Raw genomic sequence first — 23,301 nt, forward strand, 5'->3', positions numbered from 1 at the left:
AAGATAAGATGGGACCTGATTATTCAAAACCTTATAAGTAAGAAGAAGAATTTTAAATTCTATTCTAGCATTAACAGGAAGCCAATGAAGGGAGGCCAACACGGGTGAGATATGCTCTCTCCTGCTAGTCCCCGTCAGTACTCTAGCTGCAGCATTCTGAACCAACTGAAGGCTTTTTAGGGAACTTTTAGGACAACCTGATAATAATGAATTACAATAGTCCAGCCTAGAGGAAATAAATGCATGAATTAATTTTTCAGCATCACTCTGAGACAAGACCTTTCTGATTTTAGAGATATTGCGTAAATGCAAAAAGGCAGTCCTACATATTTGTTTAATATGCGCTTTGAATGACATATCCTGATCAAAAATAACTCCAAGATTTCTCACAGTATTACTAGAGATCAGGGAAATGCCATCCAGAGTAACGATCTGGTTAGACACCATGCTTCTAAGATTTGTGGGGCCAAGTACAATAACTTCAGTTTTATCTGAGTTTAAAAGCAGGAAATTAGAGGTCATCCATGTCTTTATGTCTGTAAGACAATCCTGCAGTTTAGCTAATTGGTGTGTATCCTCTGGCTTCATGGAAAGATAAAGCTGGGTATCATCTGCGTAACAATGAAAATTTAAGCAATACCGTCTAATAATACTGCCCAAGGGAAGCATGTATAAAGTGAATAAAATTGGTCCTAGCACAGAACCTTGTGGAACTCCATAATTAACTTTAGTCTGTGAAGAAGATTCCCCATTTACACGAACAAACTGTAATCTATTAGACAAATATGATTCAAACCACCGCAGCGCAGTGCCCTTAATACCTATGACATGCTCTAATCTCTGTAATAAAATTTTATGGTCAACAGTATCAAAAGCAGCACTGAGGTCCAACAGAACAAGCACAGAGATAAGTCCAGTGTCCGAAGCCATAAGAAGATCATTTGTAACCTTCACTAATGCTGTTTCTGTACTATGATGAATTCTAAAACCTGACTGAAACTCTTCAAATAGACCATTCCTCTGCAGGTGATCAGTTAGCTGTTTTACAACTACCCTCTCAAGAATCTTTGAGAGAAAAGGAAGGTTGGAGATTGGCCTATAATTAGCTAAGATAGCTGGGTCAAGTGATGGCTTTTTAAGTAATGGTTTAATTACTGCCACCTTAAAGGCCTGTGGTACATAACCAACTAACAAAGATAGATTGATCATATTTAAGATTGAAGCATTAAATAATGGTAGGACTTCCTTGAGCAGCCTGGCAGGAATGGGGTCTAATAAGCATGTTGATGGTTTGGATGAAGTAACTAATGAAAATAACTCAGACAGAACAATCGGAGAGAAAGAGTCTAACCAAATACCGGCATCACTGAAAGCAGCCAAAGATAACGATACATCTTTGGGATGGTTATGAGTAATTTTTTCTCTAATAGTCAAAATTTTGTTAGCAAAGAAAGTCATGAAGTCATTACTAGTTAAAGTTAATGGAATACTCAGCTCAATAGAGCTCTGACTCTTTGTCAGCCTGGCTACAGTGCTGAAAAGAAACCTGGGGTTCTTATTTTCTTCAATTAGTGATGAGTAGAAAGATGTCCTAGCTTCACGAAGGGCTTTCTTATAGAGCAACAAACTCTTTTTCCAGGCTAAGTGAAGATCTTCTAAATTAGTGAGACGCCACTTATAAATAAATAAATCACTTATTCCAAGTCTTTAACTTGTGTGAGCCTGCTATAGCTGATAAAATAAGGCCGAGTGCGTGTGGATCTGACTTTGACACTGACATGTGCCCAAATCAACAGGAAATCAAACCAGTTTAAACACGGTCAACAAAAATGATTTCTTGTGTGTGTTTGACACTGAAAGAGTGCAACTTTGGGTCCCACTGCACTGCAGGGCCTATTTGAACATTATAATTTTTAACAGTTAATGGGTGGGGCTCTGTAACGCTGCTAACTGCTAATGCTGCTAACCCGATTAAATGTGTGAACTTACCTGTGATCACGTTTCTTCAGCAGGAGCTAAACAGAGTCCGAAGAGCCATCACGCTGTGGACGCACCAGTCGAGTGCACTGGGTTTGTCTATGTGGCCACATGCGGTACTACACAAGCTAACAGTGTTGCTGTGTGTGTGAACACGGCTAAAACTGCAGCTGTTGTCGAAATGGTCTGTCGTGACAACGTAACTCTGGAGTGACTGGTGACACATCATCTATCATTAGTGATCTTTAACTGAACAAACGGAGGAAGAAAACGTGTGAGTGTGTTAGTGTTGTTGTGGTGTTTGTGTAGATCAAAGTTTAGGGTCAGATGAAGTGAAGAGAAAACTAACACGTTTTCAGTGTGAACATGATTTAAAATCAGACGGCTCTGTTTCTGTCCTTCTCTCTCTTTCTCTCCTTTAATGTCTCTCGCCGTGGGCGCCTGAGAGAACTGGCTGTCTTACCTATTGACTGTCGTTTTTATCGTTGACCAGCAGGAGGTGTGAAGGCGACTTAAATAAGCTCCTGCTGAGTTTGGGGGCTTAGAGTAAATGGACCAAGGCAACATTCACACAAAAAAGAACTCTGTGTTAAAGAATGTTTTATGTAGGTAAGCTGGTATTTTAGCTGTGGCTGGGCTCCATGGAATGCATGCACCTCTGGGAAACGCTTTCAAGGAAGATGTGACAGTCAGGGAAAGACCAGTGTGGAAAATTACAGCCAAAAAAACCCAAAAAAAAACGAGATTGAACAGAGTGTAATAAAAGTTGAAATAATTTTCTCTCCATCCATACATTTTTCCTGCTTCTCCCCAACCACCATCCTCCAGGAACTTCCAAAAGATCCTAAAGCTTTGCCATGCTCAATGGGATAATTCCTCCAACGTTGGACCACAGGTCTGTCTCTGTGACCATCAGGCAGGACCCAAAGTACTTCTCTGAGTCAGTGAAAGTAGTTACACACAGCACCATCATGTGCCAAAAACTTGACCTGATATGACCTCCTGCGTGTAACTCGGGGTCCTCCCAGTTTGGACACACCCGGAATACCTCCAGTGGGAATAAAAACACACACATACTGTGAGGGCCTTCAGAATGTCTGAACTCCTCAGCTTGTCTCAGGGAGTCCTGCCACCCTTTGAAGGAAACTCATTTTACACCTAAAGCCCACGGCCAGAGTTCTGGGTTGGAAAATATATCTATAAAGCAAGACACGTCTGAGTGTGGGTGTGTGGCATATCTCTGACTGTTTGTCACATCGACCTCATCTTGTCATAGCCTGGGATACAGGCTATTATTAAACATGAAACTCACCTCCAGCATGGAACCAGGACAGCGCAGAAGAACCAAACCACAGCCTCTCACCAGGCTGCTGTGTGCTGCAAATAATCACGCAAAAATTAAATCCCATGTGATAATCCAACCGACATCACGATGTACAGACTTGCATTGTGCTCCTGAAGTAAGCAAAACAGAAAAAATAAATTAAAGTTTGCTGGAAAGGCTGCGTCTGACGCATGGTGGGACACTGCTGCAAACTTTCTGAAAAGGTGTATAGTGGCACACGTGCTGCGCGGGGCTGGAATGATCACTCAGCTGTGTGCGTGTGTGTGTGTTCATAACGGCTGCATAAGCCACTAAGCATGCACGCGTGCCACTGGACACCTTTGCTGAAAGTATGCTGGCAGTGGGTCAAGCAATCACACCATGTGTCAGCCGCAGCTTTGACAAATATAGTGTGAGTCTGGTCCATACATTGGTGGTACTCCGGTGTCCAGTACCATCAGGGACTGTACAAAGGGAGGAACACAGCGCTCCCTCCCACTCTGGTTCCGTGTTTGCCATCCAGATATGTGGACGTCGGGCAGTCTTTAGCGTTTTTTATGGCCGTCTGGCAGCAGTCTGTGTCATCTACCTGTTGTCTACATACGCTTTGGATGCCATCGTGCAGATGTGGACGAGGTAATCTGGATGCATTCTGACACGGCTGACCACGCCTTTTTCCTTCCAAACTGTGTCCAATTATGGCAATTTTTGCCATTTTGGCCTGTACTGCACATTCTTGCTATGTATGACAGGGGCTTTAAGGTTTTGCATAACTGATTAAAAAACCATGTAAACATGATTGTACTAAAAAAAAAAAAAAACACCCTCTTATTTAAGCATACAGCTCTATGGATTATTAACACTGACCAACAATAACAGTTAGTGAAAGTGGCTTGAACTCAAAGCGGCCCAGGACTATATGATCCAGTATGAGAATATTTTGATTAGAGGTTCACATTTTAGGCAAAGACTCTGCAGAAACAAAATAAATAATCAGTTGGACTCTGTGACTTATGAATATGAGAAGAAAAAACCCCAAAACATTCTCTTGGTTGTGTTCTCTAAATATTCACCATGTTCTTTAGCATCATTATATTGACAGATTTGTGGTGGCTTTGTAGAATCCTTATCCAATATTGGGACCAAATAATAGTTTAATTGCTGTCAGTAATCATGTTTTTACAGTTAGACTGTATAGTATCAAATGGAAAAGATGAGGCTGTTTGTATTTGGACCATATCTGTGAAGTATTGTAATTGGGAGGACATTTATAGGACCTGAAATCATCATCATATATCTACCAAGTGGATTAGCTGTCATTGATAATATAACAATTACAGTAATAATACATTTGTTTATATACCTAGTGCTTTATAATTTGAATAATTTGCATTACAAATCGATCACAGAATAAACAAGAAAAGATAGTCAAACATATTCAAACGTTCACATAAAAAAACAACTTAAAAAATTAAATAAAATCAATTATGAGTAATTATATGTAATAGAAAAAAGTTGAGTTGTAAGTGTGGATTTAAAAGATTCAGTGGACTCAGACTCTCAGGTGTTTCAAGGTGAAATGTTATCACCAGCATCTATGTAGTTTGAGTAAAATCAAATGGCCTTATGTAGTTCCTTGGAGACATTTTGCTCTTCTTCCAGAAAAGCTTCATCACTTCCTGCAGTCTGCAAGTTCCCTTTCTCTCCTTTCATAATCCCACACAAGTCTGAGGGAGTACCAGCCAAAGTGGTCTGCGGGATGTCTGTGGAGATTTATTAGTCATCCAGGTTATGGTATCCATGTAGGTCAACTGGAAGTGTTTCACTCCTTGAAGACGTTTCACTCAAAGCTTCATCAATCTGATGCAGGAAAGCGTGATTCAGACACGGGGACTCAAGTTTGAGACCTGGACTCAAGTTGCACTTAAGTTGCAGAAACAGTGACTTCAGACTTGACTTGAGACTCAACCTCAAAGACTTAAAAGTTAACTTGACTCGAGGTTTGAGACTTATGAACATCATCGGTGGTTGGCAAATTTGCGAGTGGATGGACTCTGCAGGTTCAAGAACAGCAGCACATACAACCCCAATTCCAGTGAAGTTGGGACGTTGTGTAAAATGTAAATAAAAACAGAATACAATGATTTGCAAATCCTCAACCTAGATTCAATTGAATACACCACGAAGACAAGATATTTAATGTTCAAACTGATAAACTTTATTGTTTTTGTGCAAATATTTGCTCATTTTCAAATGGATGCCTGCAACACGTTTCAAAAAAGCTGAGACAGTGGTATGTTTACCACTGTGTTACATCACCTTTCCTTCTAACAACACTCAATAAGCATTTGGGAACTGAGGACACTAATTGTTGAAGCTTTGTAGGTGGATTTCTTTCCCATTCTTGCTTGATGTACGAGTTCAGTTGTTAAACTGTCCGGAGTCTCTGTTGTCATATTTTGTGTTTAATAATGCGCCACACATTTTCAATGGGCAACAGGTCTGGACTGCAGGCAGGTCAGTCTAGTACCTGCACTCTTTTACTACGAAGCCACGCTGTTGTAACACATGCATACAGAATGTGGCTTGGCATTGTCTTGCTGAAATAAGCAGGGAAAAAGACGTTGCTTGGATGGCAGCATGTGTTGCTCCAAAACCTGGATGTACCTTTCAGCATTGATGGTGCCATCACAGATGTGTAAGTTGCCCATGTCATGGGCACTAACACACCCCCATACCAACACAGATGCTGGCTTTTGAACTTTGCACTGGTAACAGTCTGGATGGTCTTTTTCCTCTTTTGTCCGGAGGACACAACGTCCATTATTTCCAAATACAATTTGAAATGTGGACTCATCAGACCACAGCACACTTTTCCACTTTGCGTCTGTCCATTTCGAATGAGATCAGGCCCAGAGAAGGCGTCTGCGTTTCTGGATGTTGTTGATCTTTGGCTTTTTCTTTGCATGGTAGAATTTTAAATTGCACTAATAGATGTAGTGACGAACTGTGTTAACTGACAATGATTTTCTGAAGTGTTCCTGAGCCCATGTGGTAAGATCCTTTACACAATGATGTCGGTTTTTAATGCAGTGGTGCCTGAGGGATTGAATGTCACGGGCATTCAATGTTGATTTTCGGCCTTGATGCTTATGTGTAGAAAGTTCACCAGATTCTCTGAATCTTCTGATTATATTATGGACTGTAGATGATGGATCCTTAAATTCCTTGCAGTTGAACATTGAGAAACATTGTTCTTAAAATGTTGGACTATTTTTTTCACGCAGTTGTTCACAAAGTGGTGATCCTCACCATCCTGTTGGGGATGTTCCTTTTATACCCAATCATAGCACTCACCTGTTTCCAATTAACCTGTTCATCTGTGGAATGTTCCAAATAGGTGTTCTTTGAGCATTCATCAACTTTCCCAGTCTTTTGTTGCCACTGTCCCAGCTTTTTCCAAAGCTGAGCAAATATTGCCACAAAAACAAAAGTTTATCACTTTGAACATTAAATATCTTGTCTTTGTGGTGTATTCAATTGAATATAGGTTGAAGAGGATTTGCAAATCATTGTATTATGTTTTTATTTACATTTCACACAATCCCCAATGTCACTGGAATTGGGGTTGTATAAATAAGACTTATGGGTGCAAAATCTACATTTACAGATTGATTTCTTTCTCCGTCACGTCCGTCCACTGTAGCAGAAACTGATTTGCAGTTCTGATAAACTTGCGCAGCATCCGGCTCTTACAAAACATTGCTTCATTTTGCTTCGCTAACAGCGGAGCAGAGAGAGCTATCCCTGACATAATGCTATTATTGGTAAATAAAAATTAAACAGTAGCCAGAGAGAACAGTCAAAGGGCTATCAGATCAGTTTTGTTTAAAGCCGTTAAATGCTTCATTATGGACCACCTGTTCCGTTTGATGACACAGATGATATTTGGGGTCCAAGCCCCGCAGGGCTGGAGCAGCATTTCACTTGCATTCAATAGAATGGGAAATTGTTGAAGCTTTTGACTGATAGTGTAAATGCCAGAAAATAAAAGCTGACTTTCTGAAATGTCATACTCATGTTTTGATGTCAACCCCAAACATCTTCTAAGCAAAACCAAATTAATTTGTCTTGTTCTATTAACTATGGAAGGAAAAATGGACAAAGTTTGATATTACGGCTACATGGAAACAAAGTATACCTATTGACTGATTTGTTGATTCACTGATTGACTCATTGAATCACTGACTGGCCCTGACTCACAGACTGACCCATTAACTCTCTGACTGACTCATTTACTTGTTGACTCAATGACTGAGTCACTGACTCAGTGACTCATAGAATGACTAGCCAACTGACTTATTGACTCATGGAGGGACTCACCGACTGATTCATCGACTCACAGACTGACTTACTGACCAATTCATCCACTCACAGACTGACCCACTGATTGACTCATTGACTCACTGACTTATTGACTCATGAATGGACTCACCAACTGACTCATCAACTCACAGACTAACTCACTGACTGATTCATTGACTCATAAATTGACTCACTGATTGACTCATTGACTCAAGGACTGACCCAATAACTGGCACATTGACTCATTGACTGACCCACTAACTGTCTCACTGAATCTCATTGAATCATTGACTCACAGAATGACCCACTAACCAATTCATTGACTCAAGGAGTGACCCACTGACTGTCTCACTGAATCTCATTGAATCATTGACTCACAGACCTGCTCACAGACTGACTGGACATCTTTTGTCATAACAGTACATCATTGCAGTATTTTTTTTCTTTTCCTTACAGGACATCTACCATTCCTTCCACCATAAAGAGAAACCTCGCTTGGACAGCAACAACAATGAGAACTCTGTTCCTAAAGACTTTGACACTATTGACAGCAACAGTAACCTGGGAGTACGTTCCCAACGCCAGCGAACATCAGCCACAAACACCAGAGACAAGCTGGACAAAGCTCAAGCACAGAGCATGCTGGGAAAATCTGCTAACATCATCCTCAAGCGCCCTCCGCTTCAGTCGAGAGGGTCCGTTTACAATCGCCCCTACAATTACAGCAGTAAGTCCCACCCTCTGGTTCAAGCTGTTCAAACACCTGTCCAGGGGTCCAATCAGGAGTCATCGTTCTATCAACCAAAGACGTCCGTCTCTCCACTGCCACCAAACATGGAACCAAGGAAGGAACAGCCACAATGTGAGATCAGTGGCAAGGAAGCCATTTCTGCTCTATCTAGAGCCAAGAGCCGAGAGTGCCGGCAGCATATAGTGGAGGTCTACTGCAAACACAAGGAGAAGACACTCATGCCGGAGAAAGTGCCTCGTTACTGTCCTATAGAAGGTGCGAGTTATCATAAATTACCAGTAAATAACAAATTCATGACCCATCCACTGTAACTTCTATTGTGAACCAGAGTAAAAAATACTTTGAATAAATCTGCAGGTATAGACTGCAAATTACTGGAAGGGGTTGGTTTTTTAAATTCATATCATAAAATTAAAAGGTTTAGGGCCTGTTTTGCTAAAGGTTTTCTGATAAATAAACACCATAACACTGGCAAAAAAAAGCATGCTGATTTACTAACAGAGCACAGTAAGGACTGCATCTTTCCAATGTGCAAAACAGCACGCATTGTCCATTCCTTTTGCCTTCCTGAATTGAAAATGCTGCATTATATATCCCTTGCCTGTATGTGATGCTGTAACATTCCCACAAAAAATGTAGAAGAAGACATGGAGCATGTGCAGAAAGCTTGTTGGAAAGGAGGGGCAAAAGCTGAGACGTTTGTGGACAATAAGCTTAGTTGCTTCTGTAACACGAACACAAGTGTGTAGTCTGTTGTTGTGCTTGCTGTTATGTGACATCTGGCAGTTGGGGGGTTACGTCTGAGGCTAAAGAGGTAGGGATATGACACCATTGTTTCACAAAAGTTGCATATTGGTTGCACACACGAAAACGCACTCTGGACCCCATTTTCAGTGTCGAAAAATGCCGGTTCATTGTGGACGAAACGCCGATACGAGACTTTCACTGCGCATGCGTCATTTTTGGAGTGTCAGCAGCACATCTGAGACCAACTCTGTATAACCAAAGCGATCAAAGGGATTAATGTGACTATTAACCATCAGATGATAAACTAAACCCTCTTAAATCATTCTAAAGTCAGTTTTAAGCAGAAACGAGGTGATAATCTGTGAATTCTTGCTGGCCCTCAGAAATGACACTGCTGTGGTCTGAAATGGGGGGAGTATTTGGTCGGTGACACTGGATCTACTCCCAGCCCAGATATTTGAGGTTCTCACCCTGTCCCTGATTGGACGCCCAGATATCAGATGCCACTTCCAACCATGATGTTCTTTTGGTCCCTACCCAAAGCTCATGACAATAGGTGAGATTAGGAGCATAGGTCAAGTGGTGCAGTGAGAGCTTCGCCTTGTGGCTCAGCTCTTTTTTCACCCTGACAGTTCTGGTACAGCATCTGCACCATGGATTGGTGGCAACTTTTCTCAAACCTCTTCCACCACCAGCAACCTCCAGCCCTGCATCTTCTTCAACGCAAGCTCACACAGACAGAATACAACTATGATATTGGAAACTAAGAACGTCTGGCATTCAAGCTGGCACTGGTCAAATGGAGAAAACCCCAAATTGCATATTCATTTTCAGTGGTTTCATGTGTACGCAGATATTTCTTGAAACGGTGCCGTGTTTACGGAGCACTTTTTGGAATAAACATAGAGACAGATGATATAGAGAAAGTTCTGTTTCCATGTGGACAAGGCCTACATGTCCTGTAGCTTGTTTGGGAACGCACACAGGGCAGTGTGTGCTGAGCTGCTTGGTCTCCTGCCATGTCGCCCGGGACTCGGATAAGTGGCAGAAAGCAGGGGTGAAACTAGCATGGAACTCAGATGAATGCGTACAGGAACAGCCAAGTGATTCTGAGACACATGGGAAAAGGAAAATGACACAAACACACACCAACATACATTCCTATGATAAAGTTAACATTCCAACAGCCTAAAGCTTCTGTGGCATCTTACAGAGTAAATATACACAGATAAACACAGTACTGGACTCTCTGGTACTAACATCCATCCATCCATTTTCTTCCGCTTCATCCGGAGTTGGGTCGCGGGGGCAGCAGCTCAAGCAAAGCCGCCCACACCTCCCGATCCACACACACCTCCCCCAGCTCCTCCGGGGGAACCCCAAGGCGTTCCCAAGCCAGCCGAGAGATGTAGTCCCTCCAGCGTGTCCTGGGTCTTTCCCGGGGCCTCCTCCCAGTGGGATGTGCCCAGAACACCTCTCCAGCGAGGCGTCCAGGGGGCATCCGGAAAAGATGCCCGAGCCACCTCAACTGACTCCTTTCGACGTGGAGGAGCATTGGCTCGACTCCGAGCTGCTCCCGAGTGACCGAGCTCCTCACCCTATCTCTAAGGGAGCGCCCAGCCACCCTGCGGAGGAAACTCATCTCGGCCGCTTGTACTCGCGATCTCGTTCTTTCGGTCATCAGCCAAATCTCATGACCATAGGTGAGGATCGGAACGTAGATCGATCGGTAAATCGAGAGCTTTGCCCCCCTACTCAGCTCTCTCTTCACCACGACGGTCCGATACAGCGACCGCATCACTGCAGATGCTGCACCGATCCGTCTATCGATCTCACGCTCCATCCGTCCCTCACTCGTGAACAAGACCCCGAGATACTTAAACTCCTCCACTTGAGGCAAGGACACTCCACCGACCTGAAGAGGGCAAAGCACCTTTTTCCGGTTGAGAACCATGGCCTCGGATTTGGAGGTGCTGATTTTCATCCCGGAGGCTTCATACTCGGCTGGGAACCGCCCCAGTGCACGCTGAAGGTCCTGATTTGACGAAGCCAACAGAACCACATCGTCTGCAAACAGCAGAGACGAGATTCTGTGGTTCCCAAACCAGACCCCCTCTACACATTGGCTGTGCCTACAAATTCTGTCCATAAAAATAATGAACAGAACCAGTGACAAAGGGCAGCCCTGGAGGAGGCCACCGTGCACTGGAAACAGCTTTGACTTACTACCGGCAATGCGAACCAAGCTCCTGCTGCGGTCGTACAGGGACCGGATAGCCCTTAGCAAAGGACCCCGGACCCCGTACTCCCGGAGCACTCCCCACAGGGTGCCCCGAAGGACACGGTCGAACGCCTTCTCCAGATCCACAAAACACATGTGGACTGGTTGGGTGAACTCCCATGAACCCTCGAGCACCCGATGGAGCGTGTAGAGCTGGTTCCAGTGTGCCACGACCAGGACGAAAACCACACTGCTCCTCCTGAATCCGAGGTTCGACCATCGGTCGAATTCTCCTCTCCAGTACTCTGGAATAGACCTTACCGGGGAGTCTGAGAAGTGTGATCCCCCTATAGTTGGAACACACCCTCCGGTCCCCCTTCTTAAACAGAGGGACCACCACCCCGGTCTGCCAATCCAGAGGCACTGTCCCCGATCGCCACGCGATGTTGCAGAGGCGTGTCAGCCAAGACAGCCCCACAACATCCAGAGACTTAAGGTACTCAGGACGGATTTCATCCACCCCAGGGGCCTTGCCACCGAGGAGCTTTCTAACCACCTCAGTGACTTCGGCTTGGGTAATGGATGAGTCTGCCTCTGAGTCCCCAGTCTCTGCTTCCTCTTCGGAAGACGTGACGATGGGATTGAGGAGATCCTCGAAGTACTCCTTCCACCGCCCGACAGCATCCCCAGTTAGGGTCAACAGCTCCCCACCCGCACCATAAACAGTGCTGGTGGAGAGCTGCTTCCACCTCCTGAGGCGTCGGACGGTTTGCCAGAATCTCTTCGAGGCCGACCGATAGTCCTCCTCCATAGCCTCCCCGAACTCCTCCCAGACCCGAGTTTTTGCCTCTGCGACCGCACGGGCTGTGGCACGCTTGGCCTGCCGGTACCTGTCAGCTGCCTCTGGGGTCCCACCTACCAGCAAAGATAAGTAGGACTCCTTCTTCAGCTTGACGGCATCCCTTACTTCTGGTGTCCACCACCGGGTTCCGGGATTGCCGCCACGACAGGCACCAGAGACCTTGTGACCACAGCTACGAGCAGCTGCATCGACAATGGAGGTGGAGAACATGGTCCACTCAGACTCCATGTCTCCAACCTCCCCCGGGATCTGGGAGAAGCTCTCCCAGATGTGCCACTCCCCCTCTAGCTGCCACCTTATCGTGGTGGGGGAGTTTGCGTACCTGGACGATCCTAGGAGCTATGTTGTCGGGGGCTTTGTGCTCCCTGTAGGGTCTCCCAAGGCAAACAGGTCCTAGGTGAAGGGTCAGACTAAGGGCAGTTCAGAACCTCCATGACCAGTAAACGATCAAGGACCGAGACGTCGCCCGGTATGGCGGAGCCGGGGTCCCACCCTGGAGCCAGGCCTGGGGTTGGGGCTCGCGCGCGAGCGCCTGGTGGTCGGGCCTTAGCCCATGAGGCCCGGCCAGGCTCAGCCCGAAAGAGTGACGTGGGCTCGCCCTCCTGTGGGTTCACCACCTGCAGAGGGGGCCATGGGGGTCGGGTGCAGAGAGGATTGGGTGGCGGTCGAGGGCGGGTGGCCCAGCGGCCCGGTCCATGCTCACAGCCCCTGGCTGTTGGGACATGGAATGTCACCTCGCTAGGGGGGAAGGAGCCTGAGCTTGTGCGGGAGGTTGAGAGATACCGACTGGAGATAGTCGGGCTCACCTCCACGCACAGCTTGGGCTCTGGTACCCAACTCCTGGAGAGGGGCTGGACGCTCTGGTACTAACGTAGATACACATATGGTTGATGTGAATTAAATCAGCCTCAGGACTAATACAAGCTGTGTGATGATTATAAAACACTGTCAGGACTGAATTATGTGTGGGATAAGAGCCGGACTGGCAATATGTTGACCTGGTTCGATCCCTGGTTTTGACACCTGTCTATGTCCTTGGACACGACACTTCATCAGCATTATCACAGTCCACCCAGCGGTAAGTGGTTCCAGGCCTCGGCTGGGGAGGTAAGCTGTCTGGGGGGTTTTCGTGCTGTGGTACCCGGGGATAAGCACTGATCTGATGGGCCTCTCGGCCTTAAAGGACTTATGTCTTCGTGACTGAGGTGTTCAGCACATGAAAGGAACTCTTTCATCCCTGCATGTGCCGAAAGCTTTGATCCCAGAGAAGCATCCTGATTGATGCCAGTTCTATTTCCAGAGCCGTCCTGAACGGACACGGCGATGCTCTCCGACTGCGCTGATGACTGTCATACAACTTAATTACCCCTAATTAAACAAGCAGTTTGTCGTATTATTTTGGGAATTGCTGACTAATGATTTGCTTGTAGTCATGCTGGGTGAACCGCTGTGGGCCCGCTGAGGTTTTGTTTTTGTGATTATAGGTTTCTTTGATAATGTTGGGTCAGAGCAGCTCTGCTCTGCGTTGACATCTAAGTTGTGCTTCTCCTTCACACAGGAATGTTGTCAAAAGAAAGTTTGGCATTCCTATTCATGTGCATGCGTACATGCACATCACTGTCCTTGCACAACATCCGCCCCCTTGCTTCTGTCGTTCTGCTGATTCAACTGATTAGTGTTTGCCTTTAGTGTCTGATCACGGCTCCAACACAGTCACTAATTTGGTTGGCTTTCCCAGCAGGCCTCAGTCTGTGTAATCTGTCCAGGGCGGTGATGGAGATATGTTCAGCTGTCAGACAGTTTTAAATATGGAACAGCCACGTGATTGTCACAATTCTTCAAGATGCCATAAATGGGACATTGAAAAAAATGTGTCTTAGGCGATGACTGATTCGGTGCAGCAAAATGCTCAACAGGTTCACACTGCTGCCTCACTGAAACTGTGTGTGTGTGTGTGTGTGTATTTTTTGTGTGGGTTCTGTCTGAGTACTGTGGCTTCTTCGTGCAGTCCAAAGACATGCAGGTTAATTAGAGACTGAATTTGTCGTGAGTGTGTAAATGTCTGTCTGTGTGTGTGCATCCTTACTCTGGATGGCATTACCCTGACCTCTAGTAATACTGTGAGAAATCTTGGAGTCATTTTTGATCAGGATATGAAACAAATATGTAGGACTGCTTTTTTGCATTTACGCAATATCTCTAAAATCAGAAAGGTCTTGTCTCAGAGTGATGCTGAAAAACTAATTCATGCATTTATTTCCTCTAGGCTGGACTATTGTAATTCATTATTATCAGGTTGTCCTAAAAGTTCCCTGAAAAGCCTTTAGTTAATTCAAAATGCTGCAGCTAGAGTACTAACGGGGACTAGAAGGAGAGAGCATATCTCACCCATATTGGCCTCTCTTCATTGGCTTCCTGTTAATTCTAGAATAGAATTTAAAATTCTTCTTCTTACTTATAAGGTTTTGAATAATCAGGTCCCATCTTATCTTAGGGACCTCATAGTACCATATCACCCCAATAGAGCGCTTCGCTCTCAGACTGCAGGCTTACTTGTAGTTCCTAGGGTTTGTAAGAGTAGAATGGGAGGCAGAGCCTTCAGCTTTCAGGCTCCTCTCCTGTGGAACCAGCTCCCAATTCAGATCAGGGAGACAGACACCCTCTCTACTTTTAAGATTAGGCTTAAAACTTTCCTTTTTGCTAAAGCTTATAGTTAGGGCTGGATCAGGTGACCCTGAACCATCCCTTAGTTATGCTGCTATAGACTTAGACTGCTGGGGGGTTCCCATGATGCACTGAGTGTTTCTTTCTCTTTTTGCTCGTATGCACCACTCTGCATTTAATCATTAGTGATTGATCTCTGCTCCCCCCCACAGCATGTCTTTTTCCTGGTTCTCTCCCTCAGCCCCAACCAGTCCCAGCAGAAGACTGCCCCTCCCTGAGCCTGGTTCTGCTGGAGGTTTCTTCCTGTTAAAAGGGAGTTTTTCCTTCCCACTGTCGCCAAGTGCTTGCTCACAGGGGGTCGTTTTTACCATTGGGGTTTTTACGTAATTATTGTATGGCCTTGCCTTACAATATAAAGCGCCTTGGGGCAACTGTTTGTTGTGATTTGGCGCTATATAAATAAAATTGATTGATTGATTGTGCGTGCCCTGTGTAATGGACTGGGTGTATGTGCTGGGATGGACTCAGCCTCCACTTGTACTTCATTGCTGGATGAATGACTAATAAGAATTTTTTTTTTAATTTAAAATAAAGATTTGTTCCTCATGCGGAAAATTGACATAATCCAGTCTCAGTATATGGTGATCTACACAATATACAACTAATGAATGTTTATGAGTGCAATGACATGAATATTTTCATGATTTGAGGCAAATGAAAATGTTCTTTCCATTGTACGAATGGAAAACATTCATTATTTATTTTAAATGACACCTAAATCGATCGTTGTCCTTTGATATTTGACAATTAGGTCAAAAGGTTCTGATATCTGCTTTGCTCATTCTAGTGAAAAATCACAATAGGATCTTGTCCAATTCTTTATCTGACAGCATTTCTAGGGCTGCTAGAGATGTTCCCGAGAACACTGCCTAAGTTTGTAATCGCCTTTAGCCTACTGGATTTAGTTTCCGTGTATCACAGGCACATTTTTATGAAAAGGTAGTGGAGTCATTCAGTGGAGCGAAACACAGAACCAAAGTAAACTGGAAATGACACCAAATTGCATGAAAAATTACGTACATCATTTGAAAATGATGGACTTTTTGCCGTCTAGCCCCTCTCCAGGAGTTGGGTACCAGAGCGCAAGCTGGGAGATCCCGGGGGAGGTTGGAGACATGGAGTCCGAGTGGACCATGTTCTCCACCTCCATTGTCGATACGGCCGCTTGTAGCTGTGGTCACAAGGTCTCTGGTGCCTGTCGCGGTGGCAATCCCCGAACCCGGTGGTGGATGCCGGAAGTAAGGGATGTCGAAAGGGTGAAGAAGGAGTCCTACTTATCTTTGTTGGTAGGTGGGACCCCGGAGGCAGCTAACAGGTACCGGCAAGCCAAGCGTGCCGCAGCCCGTGCGGTCATAGAGGCAAAAACTCGGGTCTGGGAGGAGTTCAGGGAGGCCATGGAGGAGGACTATCGGTCGGCCTCGAAGAGATTCTGGCAAATCATCCAACGCCTCAGGAGGTGGAAGCAGCTCTCCACCAGCACTGTTTACGGTGCGGGTGGGGAGCTGTTGACCCTGACTGGAGATGTTGTCGGGCGGTGGAAGGAATACTTCGAGGATCTCCTCAATCCCATCGTCACATCTTCCGAAGAGGAAGCAGAGACTGGGGGACTCAGAGGCGGACTCATCCATTACCCTGGACGAAGTCACCGAGGTGGTTTGAAAGCTCCTCGTGGCAAGGCTCCTGGGGTGGATGAAATCCGTCCTGAGATACCTTAAGTCTCTGGATGTTGTGGAGCTGTCTTGGCTGACACGCCTCTGCAACATTGCGTGGCGATCGGGGACAGTGCCTCTGGATTGGCAGACCGGGGTGGGTGTTTCCTCTGTTAAGAAGGGGGACCGGAGGGTGTGTTCCAACTATAGGGGGATCACACTCACTCAGCGTCCCCGGTAAGGTCTATTCCGGAGTACTGGAGAGGAGAATTCGACCGATGGTCGAACTTCGGATTCAGGAGGAGCAGTGTGGTTTTCGTCCTGGTCACGCACACTGGACCAGCTCTACACGCTCCATCGTGGTGCTCAAGGGTTCATGGGAGTTTGCCCAACCAGTGCACATGTGTTTTGTGGATCTGGAGAAGGCGTTCGACCGTGTCCCTCGGGGTACCTGTGGGGGTGCTCCGGGAGTACAGGGTCCGGGGTACTTGCTAAGGGCTATCCGGTCCCTGTACGACCACAGCAGGAGCTTGGTTCACATTGCCGGTAGTAAGTCAAACCTGTTTCCAGTGCACGTTGGCCTCCGCCAGGGCTGCCCTTTGTCACCGGTTCTGTTCATTATTTTTATGGACAGAATTTGTAGGCACAGCCAATGTGTAGAGGGGGTCTGGTTTGGGAACCACAGAATCTCGTCTCTGCTGTTTGCGGACGATGTGGTTCTGTTGGCTTCGTCAAATCAGGACCTTCAGCGTGCACTGGGGCGGTTCCCAGCTGAGTATGAAGCGTCCGGGATGAAAATCAGCACCTCCAAATCCGAGGCCATGGTTCTCGACTGGAAAAAGGTGCTTTGCCCTCTTCAGGTCGGTGGAGTGTCTTTGCCTCAAGTGGAGGAGTTTAAGTATCTCAGGGTCTTGTTCACGAGTGAGGGATGGATGGAGCCTGAGATCGATAGACGGATCGGTGCAGCATCTGCAGTGATGCGGTCGCTGTATCGGACCGTTGTGGTGAAGAGAGAGCTGAGTAGGGGAGCAAAGCTCTCGATTTACCGATCAATCTGCGTTCCGATCCTCACCTATAATCATGAGATTTGGCTCATGACGAAAGAACGAGATTGCGAGTACAAGCGGCCGAGATGAGTTTCCTCCGCAGGGTGGCTGGGCGCTCCCTTAGAGATAGGGTGAGGAGCTCGGTCACTCGGGAGGAGCTCGGAGTCGAGCCGCTGCTCCTCCACGTCGAAAGTTGTCAGTTGAGGTGGCTCGGGCATCTTTTCCGGATGCCCCCTGGACGCCTCGCTGGAGAGGTGTTCCGGGCATGTCCCATTGGGAGGAGGCCCTGGGGAAGACCCAGGACACACTGGAGGGACTACATCTCTCGGCTGGCTTGGGAACGCCTTGGGGTTCCCCCGGAGGAGCTGGGGGAGGTGTGTGTAGATCGGGAGGTCTGGGCGGCTTTGCTTGAGCTGCTGCCCCCGCGATCCGACTCCGGATAAAGCGGAAGAAAATGGATGGATGGATGGATGGACTTTTTTCCATACAGTGGGACAAAAAAAGACATACAATCCACCAATCAAATGACAAGATCTACATATTTAGGTATTATATAAAAATGTATGATATCCATATCCTTTCATACTTAGTGGTACCTATGGCCAAATAGTGATTACTTAAGGATTCCAAAGGCATCAAAATATATCACAAAAAAAAACTGAGAACAAGAACCATATAAGTATTGTCAACTCCATTTGTCAAGTTCCACCGGCGTAAGAACAAGGAGCCCTCTCTTCTCTCCGTCTTGGTTCCACTCAGCCATTCAGTGAGCAGGTTCATATCACTCTCCGTTTTCCTGGTGGTGGTCTTGTTCTTATGTCTCTCTATGAACTCATGAGAGTCCTCTTCACTAACTTCTTGATGTCTCACAACTTCAGCATGAGACTCAAGCTGTAGAATCCTCCCTGCTAGGGAGGCTACAACTCTCTCTTGGTTGAATGAAATGATCTGGATCCTGTATTAGATATCACCAGGGTAACACAAAATGGGGGTATGCCATTGGTGGGCTCAAGAAATGGGGTCTCCTGATTGGATGAAAAGTGGGGCAATACAAAGCCTGGTATTTTCAATATCTTTTTTTTGTATCACTCTGTTTTAAGATTTATATTGCCCTGATTTTATTGCCACAGTTTCCAGGGCAGTTAAAATTCATAGGACAAGTTTAGGATTTATCAGCCCTATTTTTTCTTATATCTCATGAGGGCTGGTTTATGGGTCTAGGACAGATTTTTGTTGTAATATGTGATAAGTGTAGTGATTCCGATTTGGCCAAAATGCCTGCAAGCCGAAGCGTTACGTTGCAGAAATAAAAAAAAAAAAAATGCATATTGTAGCTGACAGTATTTCTGAGGAGTGTGGACGTGGTTCACCGGCCGACACATTTGTCCTCCTTGTCCAGGTAAAGTTAACGTGAATGTGCAGTTGGATGAAGAGCCTTTGAACGCTCTTCCACCTGTTCCCGTGCGGATCGCCTTCGTCCTCGTGGTCCACGGTCGGGCCTCACGTCAGTTTCAGCGTCTCTTTAAAGCCATCTACCACACGTCCCACTACTACTACGTCCACGTAGACCAGGTGAGACAGAGACGGAGCACGGAGTGCCTCACGGGGCAGAGGTGTGCATATTTGAAGTAACACACATCAAAAAGCCTAAAGGGAAACTTTTAATAATATCTGTGGAATTTTAATAACATCTGGATATTTTTGGGTTGCAAACAGTGCGGCTGCTTCTCAGTAAAATTAGGTGTACGAGTAATACTTTGATAATCGTAGTAGTTTGTTTCATTGTTACGATGGTGTCCACAGTTTAACCTTGTCTGTCCACTGTCGTCACAGCGGTCCAACTACCTGCACAGAGAAGTCCTGCTGCTGACCCGACAGTATCCCAACGTCAGACTGACGCCGTGGCGGATGGCCACCATTTGGGGTGGGGCCAGCCTGTTGACCATGTACCTGCGAAGCATGGAAGACATCCTCAAAATGTCTGATTGGTCCTGGGACTTTTTCATTAACCTCAGTGCTGCTGACTACCCAATCAGGTGATTTCAGCTCCACCCACATTTCTCCCACCTGTGATATTAGAGCCACAAATATGAGCACTTATGTGCTGAAGCTGATATCAAAGCACATACAGTACTTAGATGGAGTACATGGAGTTGAGCACATGCGATTGCAAAAAAAAAAAAAAAAAATATATATATATATATATATATATATATATGTATACACACACACACTGTATATCTGCTGTAACATCAAATGTATTGTGTGTATTAGAGTGAAAGAAGAGAAAAAGATATTTTCTATTTGACTACTGTATATTAAATTGTCAGTCAGTCACATCAAGTCATTTATGATAAATAGCCGTGCTCCTGGAGAGTCCTGCACTTTTAAAAACCTCTCAATGAATCCAAACAGCGTTAAAGATTTTGTTAAGAGAAGTACAGTGTCTGCCCTCCTGCACACGCTGTTAAAACATAATATTGTTTATGTTTGATTGATTGATTGATAAATAGGCCTTTACTGAACATGTACAAATTGTACATAAGACAGTAGGATCTTAATGATTAATGTAAATAATAATATATATAGATATATATACTGTATATTTTGCACCAATTAAACAACTGCAAATTATGAAGAAGACGGTGCTCATGTGGCTGAAGGTATTTTAGCACTGCGATATATTTTAAGATTTAAGTCATAAGAAGAATTTTCTTTGGAACCACTATAACTTTTATTTCTTCATATTTAAATAAAGGATTCATAATATTATATTTCCAACACGATTAAAATTCATGCTGTCTGGAAACAATTTAGAATTTTACCTCACATGGAATGAAATTCAAGCAATCAGAAGCCATGACTTACATTTGGTAGCAACGTCATAGAAGATGTGGGGGCTTCCCTCGAGCTGTGCGAGGACACTGGGGCGGAAATTTAAACCAATCTCACAAATGACAGACATGGAGGAGGGGAGGGCGAAACGTGGCAGACCTGCTAAATTGACAGAAAGTGGACGAAAAAGACACAAAGTTGAGGAAGATAGAAAACGAAGGAGACAGCTGATAAACATCAGCCATCAGAGGAGGCTGGTCAAAGGCTGTGGAGGGGGCGGAGCAGCTCGCTCGTGTCGGCGAGGACAACATTTTACAAAATGTTTTTTGATCACAGTAGATGATCATAACCAAAAACACCAACAGTGTTGTCTGTTGTTGATGAAAAATAAATAAAATTTGTAACAATAAAGATGGAAAATTGTCACGGAATAAGTTGTACCTGATAGAAAAGAACAAGGATTCATAGTTTACATCAAATTTACCTTTCGATCCATCGGTTTTGTTGACAATACTATAGTTTGGCTTGAAGTGATTGAGATTGTGCGAGTTGTGTTGATCAGCTGATCTTGGCCTGCAAAATCTCAAAACCTCACACGTGCACACGTGTTTCCTCCTGCAGTTCCTCTGCACGTTGGCCTTTGAAGGAAGAGGTGATACTCGCCATGGAATTCCCCCTCAGATAAATATGTTCTCCTCATCATAATGAGCTGTAATTTTGCAACGTTACAACAATAAAGTGACATTATCATGCTGGGATTTCAGTAGAAACTAAATTTGGTCAGTTTTGTGACATTTGAAAGCTTTAAGCCTTAAACCGTTGTTGATTACAAACATTTATGAACCTTTGAAATGTGTCGACTGTCTAAAATGTTTGATTTCTGCTGTTTTTTCATCCATATTTTCACATTCAAGGAGCAGATATTGGAGCAGGTGATGTATAGATACATGATTGCTATTCACATGCTTAAATTACTAAATTACTTACTTAAAAGTCAAATTGTGTAAATAATTTTTTATATATTTCCTAGATTTAAATTAACCCAATAAGACAAGTACGACTGTGGCATTTCCGATCTTAAATACAGTAAATGCAGTGTGCAGTGAACTGACCTATAGGAAACAATATGGCTTCGGATCGCAAGTTGTCACCGCTCTCAGTAGGTGGGGACTCTAAATGGAGATCTGTGATGAACCATTAATGCAACTAATATTTATAAAATACTAGTGATGGAGTTCAGGCAACAGTGATGTTCAACACTGTGACATTACAGGAAAAACTCAACACGGGGAAAATAAACAATATGGAAAATTCCGTCACATTAATACGGATATTGGACTCTGTTTTTATGGATTTTTCTTTCCGTGTATGAGAATCGTTCCCCATCTCTCGTCCCAATTCACTTATTAGCAAACAGTCATCTAGCGGCTTTAGCTAAAACCCAACAAAAACACAACAAACAAATCCCGTCATGGTTCCACACAGCACATTGATTTGTTAAATCAGTGTTTGACCTGATGGCGCAGAGGCAGCGCTCTCACGGACCTCTGAGCCTGATTTAGTTTGTTGTCTCAGTTATGGATTAGGTAACGTGGTCAATATACTGCTAGCTGACTGAGTCCTCATGGACTGCAGTGTGAAGACATCAGCCCCCGTTTGTTTGCCGCCTGTGGACTGCTGAGAAAAGGGAGGGGGCGCAGTTTTGTATGGATTTTAACCATTGAAGTCAAATTTCAAATCTTAACGAGCTTAAAGTTAATTATTAATATTAAAGAACAGTGTTGAACAATGACATAATAAATGTCTGCTTTTTTACCTTTTCTTTTATGATGAGTGCTTATCATGAGAACAGAAACACAAACAAATAAACAAACACAGATAAATAATTCTCTTCCTGTTCCGTCCTTCCACCAAAACCACTGAACTCCCTTCCAGCTAAAATCCATATAACATTAGCGCGGCACCATCAATAGCTCCATGTGCTCTGAGGTGACATCATCAGTCAGTGGGAGAGGTTTGTGTGTCTGTGTGCCACATCAAAGACAAAGGTCACGTGTGCGCACATTTTCTGATATCAGTTTGACCCCATTTAACTTGGCGGTGTCATAACTCGAAAGGTCAAGCGTTACTTTTCTGTTTCTGGAAGCCAGAAACACATGGTCACCTTCTCCTGGAGTCTGTGGTCTGTCTGTGGATCTGAGCCTCCTCTGAAGCTGTGGGGCTTCACACAGACCAACCTAACCACATGGACACAGTCTCCACACCACCATAACTATCTGGACACAGTCTCCACACCAACCCAAGTACGTGGACACGGTCTCCAGACCAACCAAACTATGTGGACACAGTCTCTACACCAAACAGCTATGTGGACACGATCTCCAGACCAACCCAACTACGTGGACACAGCCTCCACACCAACCTACCTACATGGACACGGTCTCCACACCAACCCAACTACGTGGACATGGCCTCTACACCAACCCAACTACGTGGACATGGCCTCCACACCAACCCAACTATGTGGACACAGTCTCCACACCAACCCAACTACGTGGACATGGCCTCCAGACAAACCCAACTACAACCCCAATTCCAGTGAAGTTGGGACGTTGTATAAAATGTAAATAAAACAGAATACGATTTGCAAATCCTCTTCAACCTATATTCAATTGAATACACCACAAAGACAAGATATTTAATGTTCAAACTGATAAACTTTATTGTTTTTGTGCAAATATTTGTTCATTTTGAAATGGATGCCTGCAACACGTTTCAAAAAAGTTGGGACAGGGCAACA

At 44.8% G+C, this 23,301-nt stretch overlaps 1 protein-coding gene across 1 annotated transcript in view; it reads left to right on the top strand.

Annotated features, from left to right (window-relative positions):
* The window catches only part of LOC117527360 (xylosyltransferase 1-like), a 178,520-nt gene that overhangs the window by 45,638 nt on the left and 109,581 nt on the right, over nucleotides 1-23,301 (top strand). The window contains exons 2-4 of the mRNA XM_034189670.1: nucleotides 8,123-8,672; nucleotides 19,066-19,238; nucleotides 19,500-19,702. Of these exons, the coding sequence (XP_034045561.1) occupies nucleotides 8,123-8,672; nucleotides 19,066-19,238; nucleotides 19,500-19,702 (926 nt within the window). The remainder of the gene's footprint in view (nucleotides 1-8,122; nucleotides 8,673-19,065; nucleotides 19,239-19,499; nucleotides 19,703-23,301) is intronic.

Source organism: Thalassophryne amazonica, chromosome 16 (assembly GCF_902500255.1).
Source record: "Thalassophryne amazonica chromosome 16, fThaAma1.1, whole genome shotgun sequence".
NCBI classification, from domain to species: Eukaryota; Metazoa; Chordata; class Actinopteri; order Batrachoidiformes; family Batrachoididae; genus Thalassophryne; species Thalassophryne amazonica.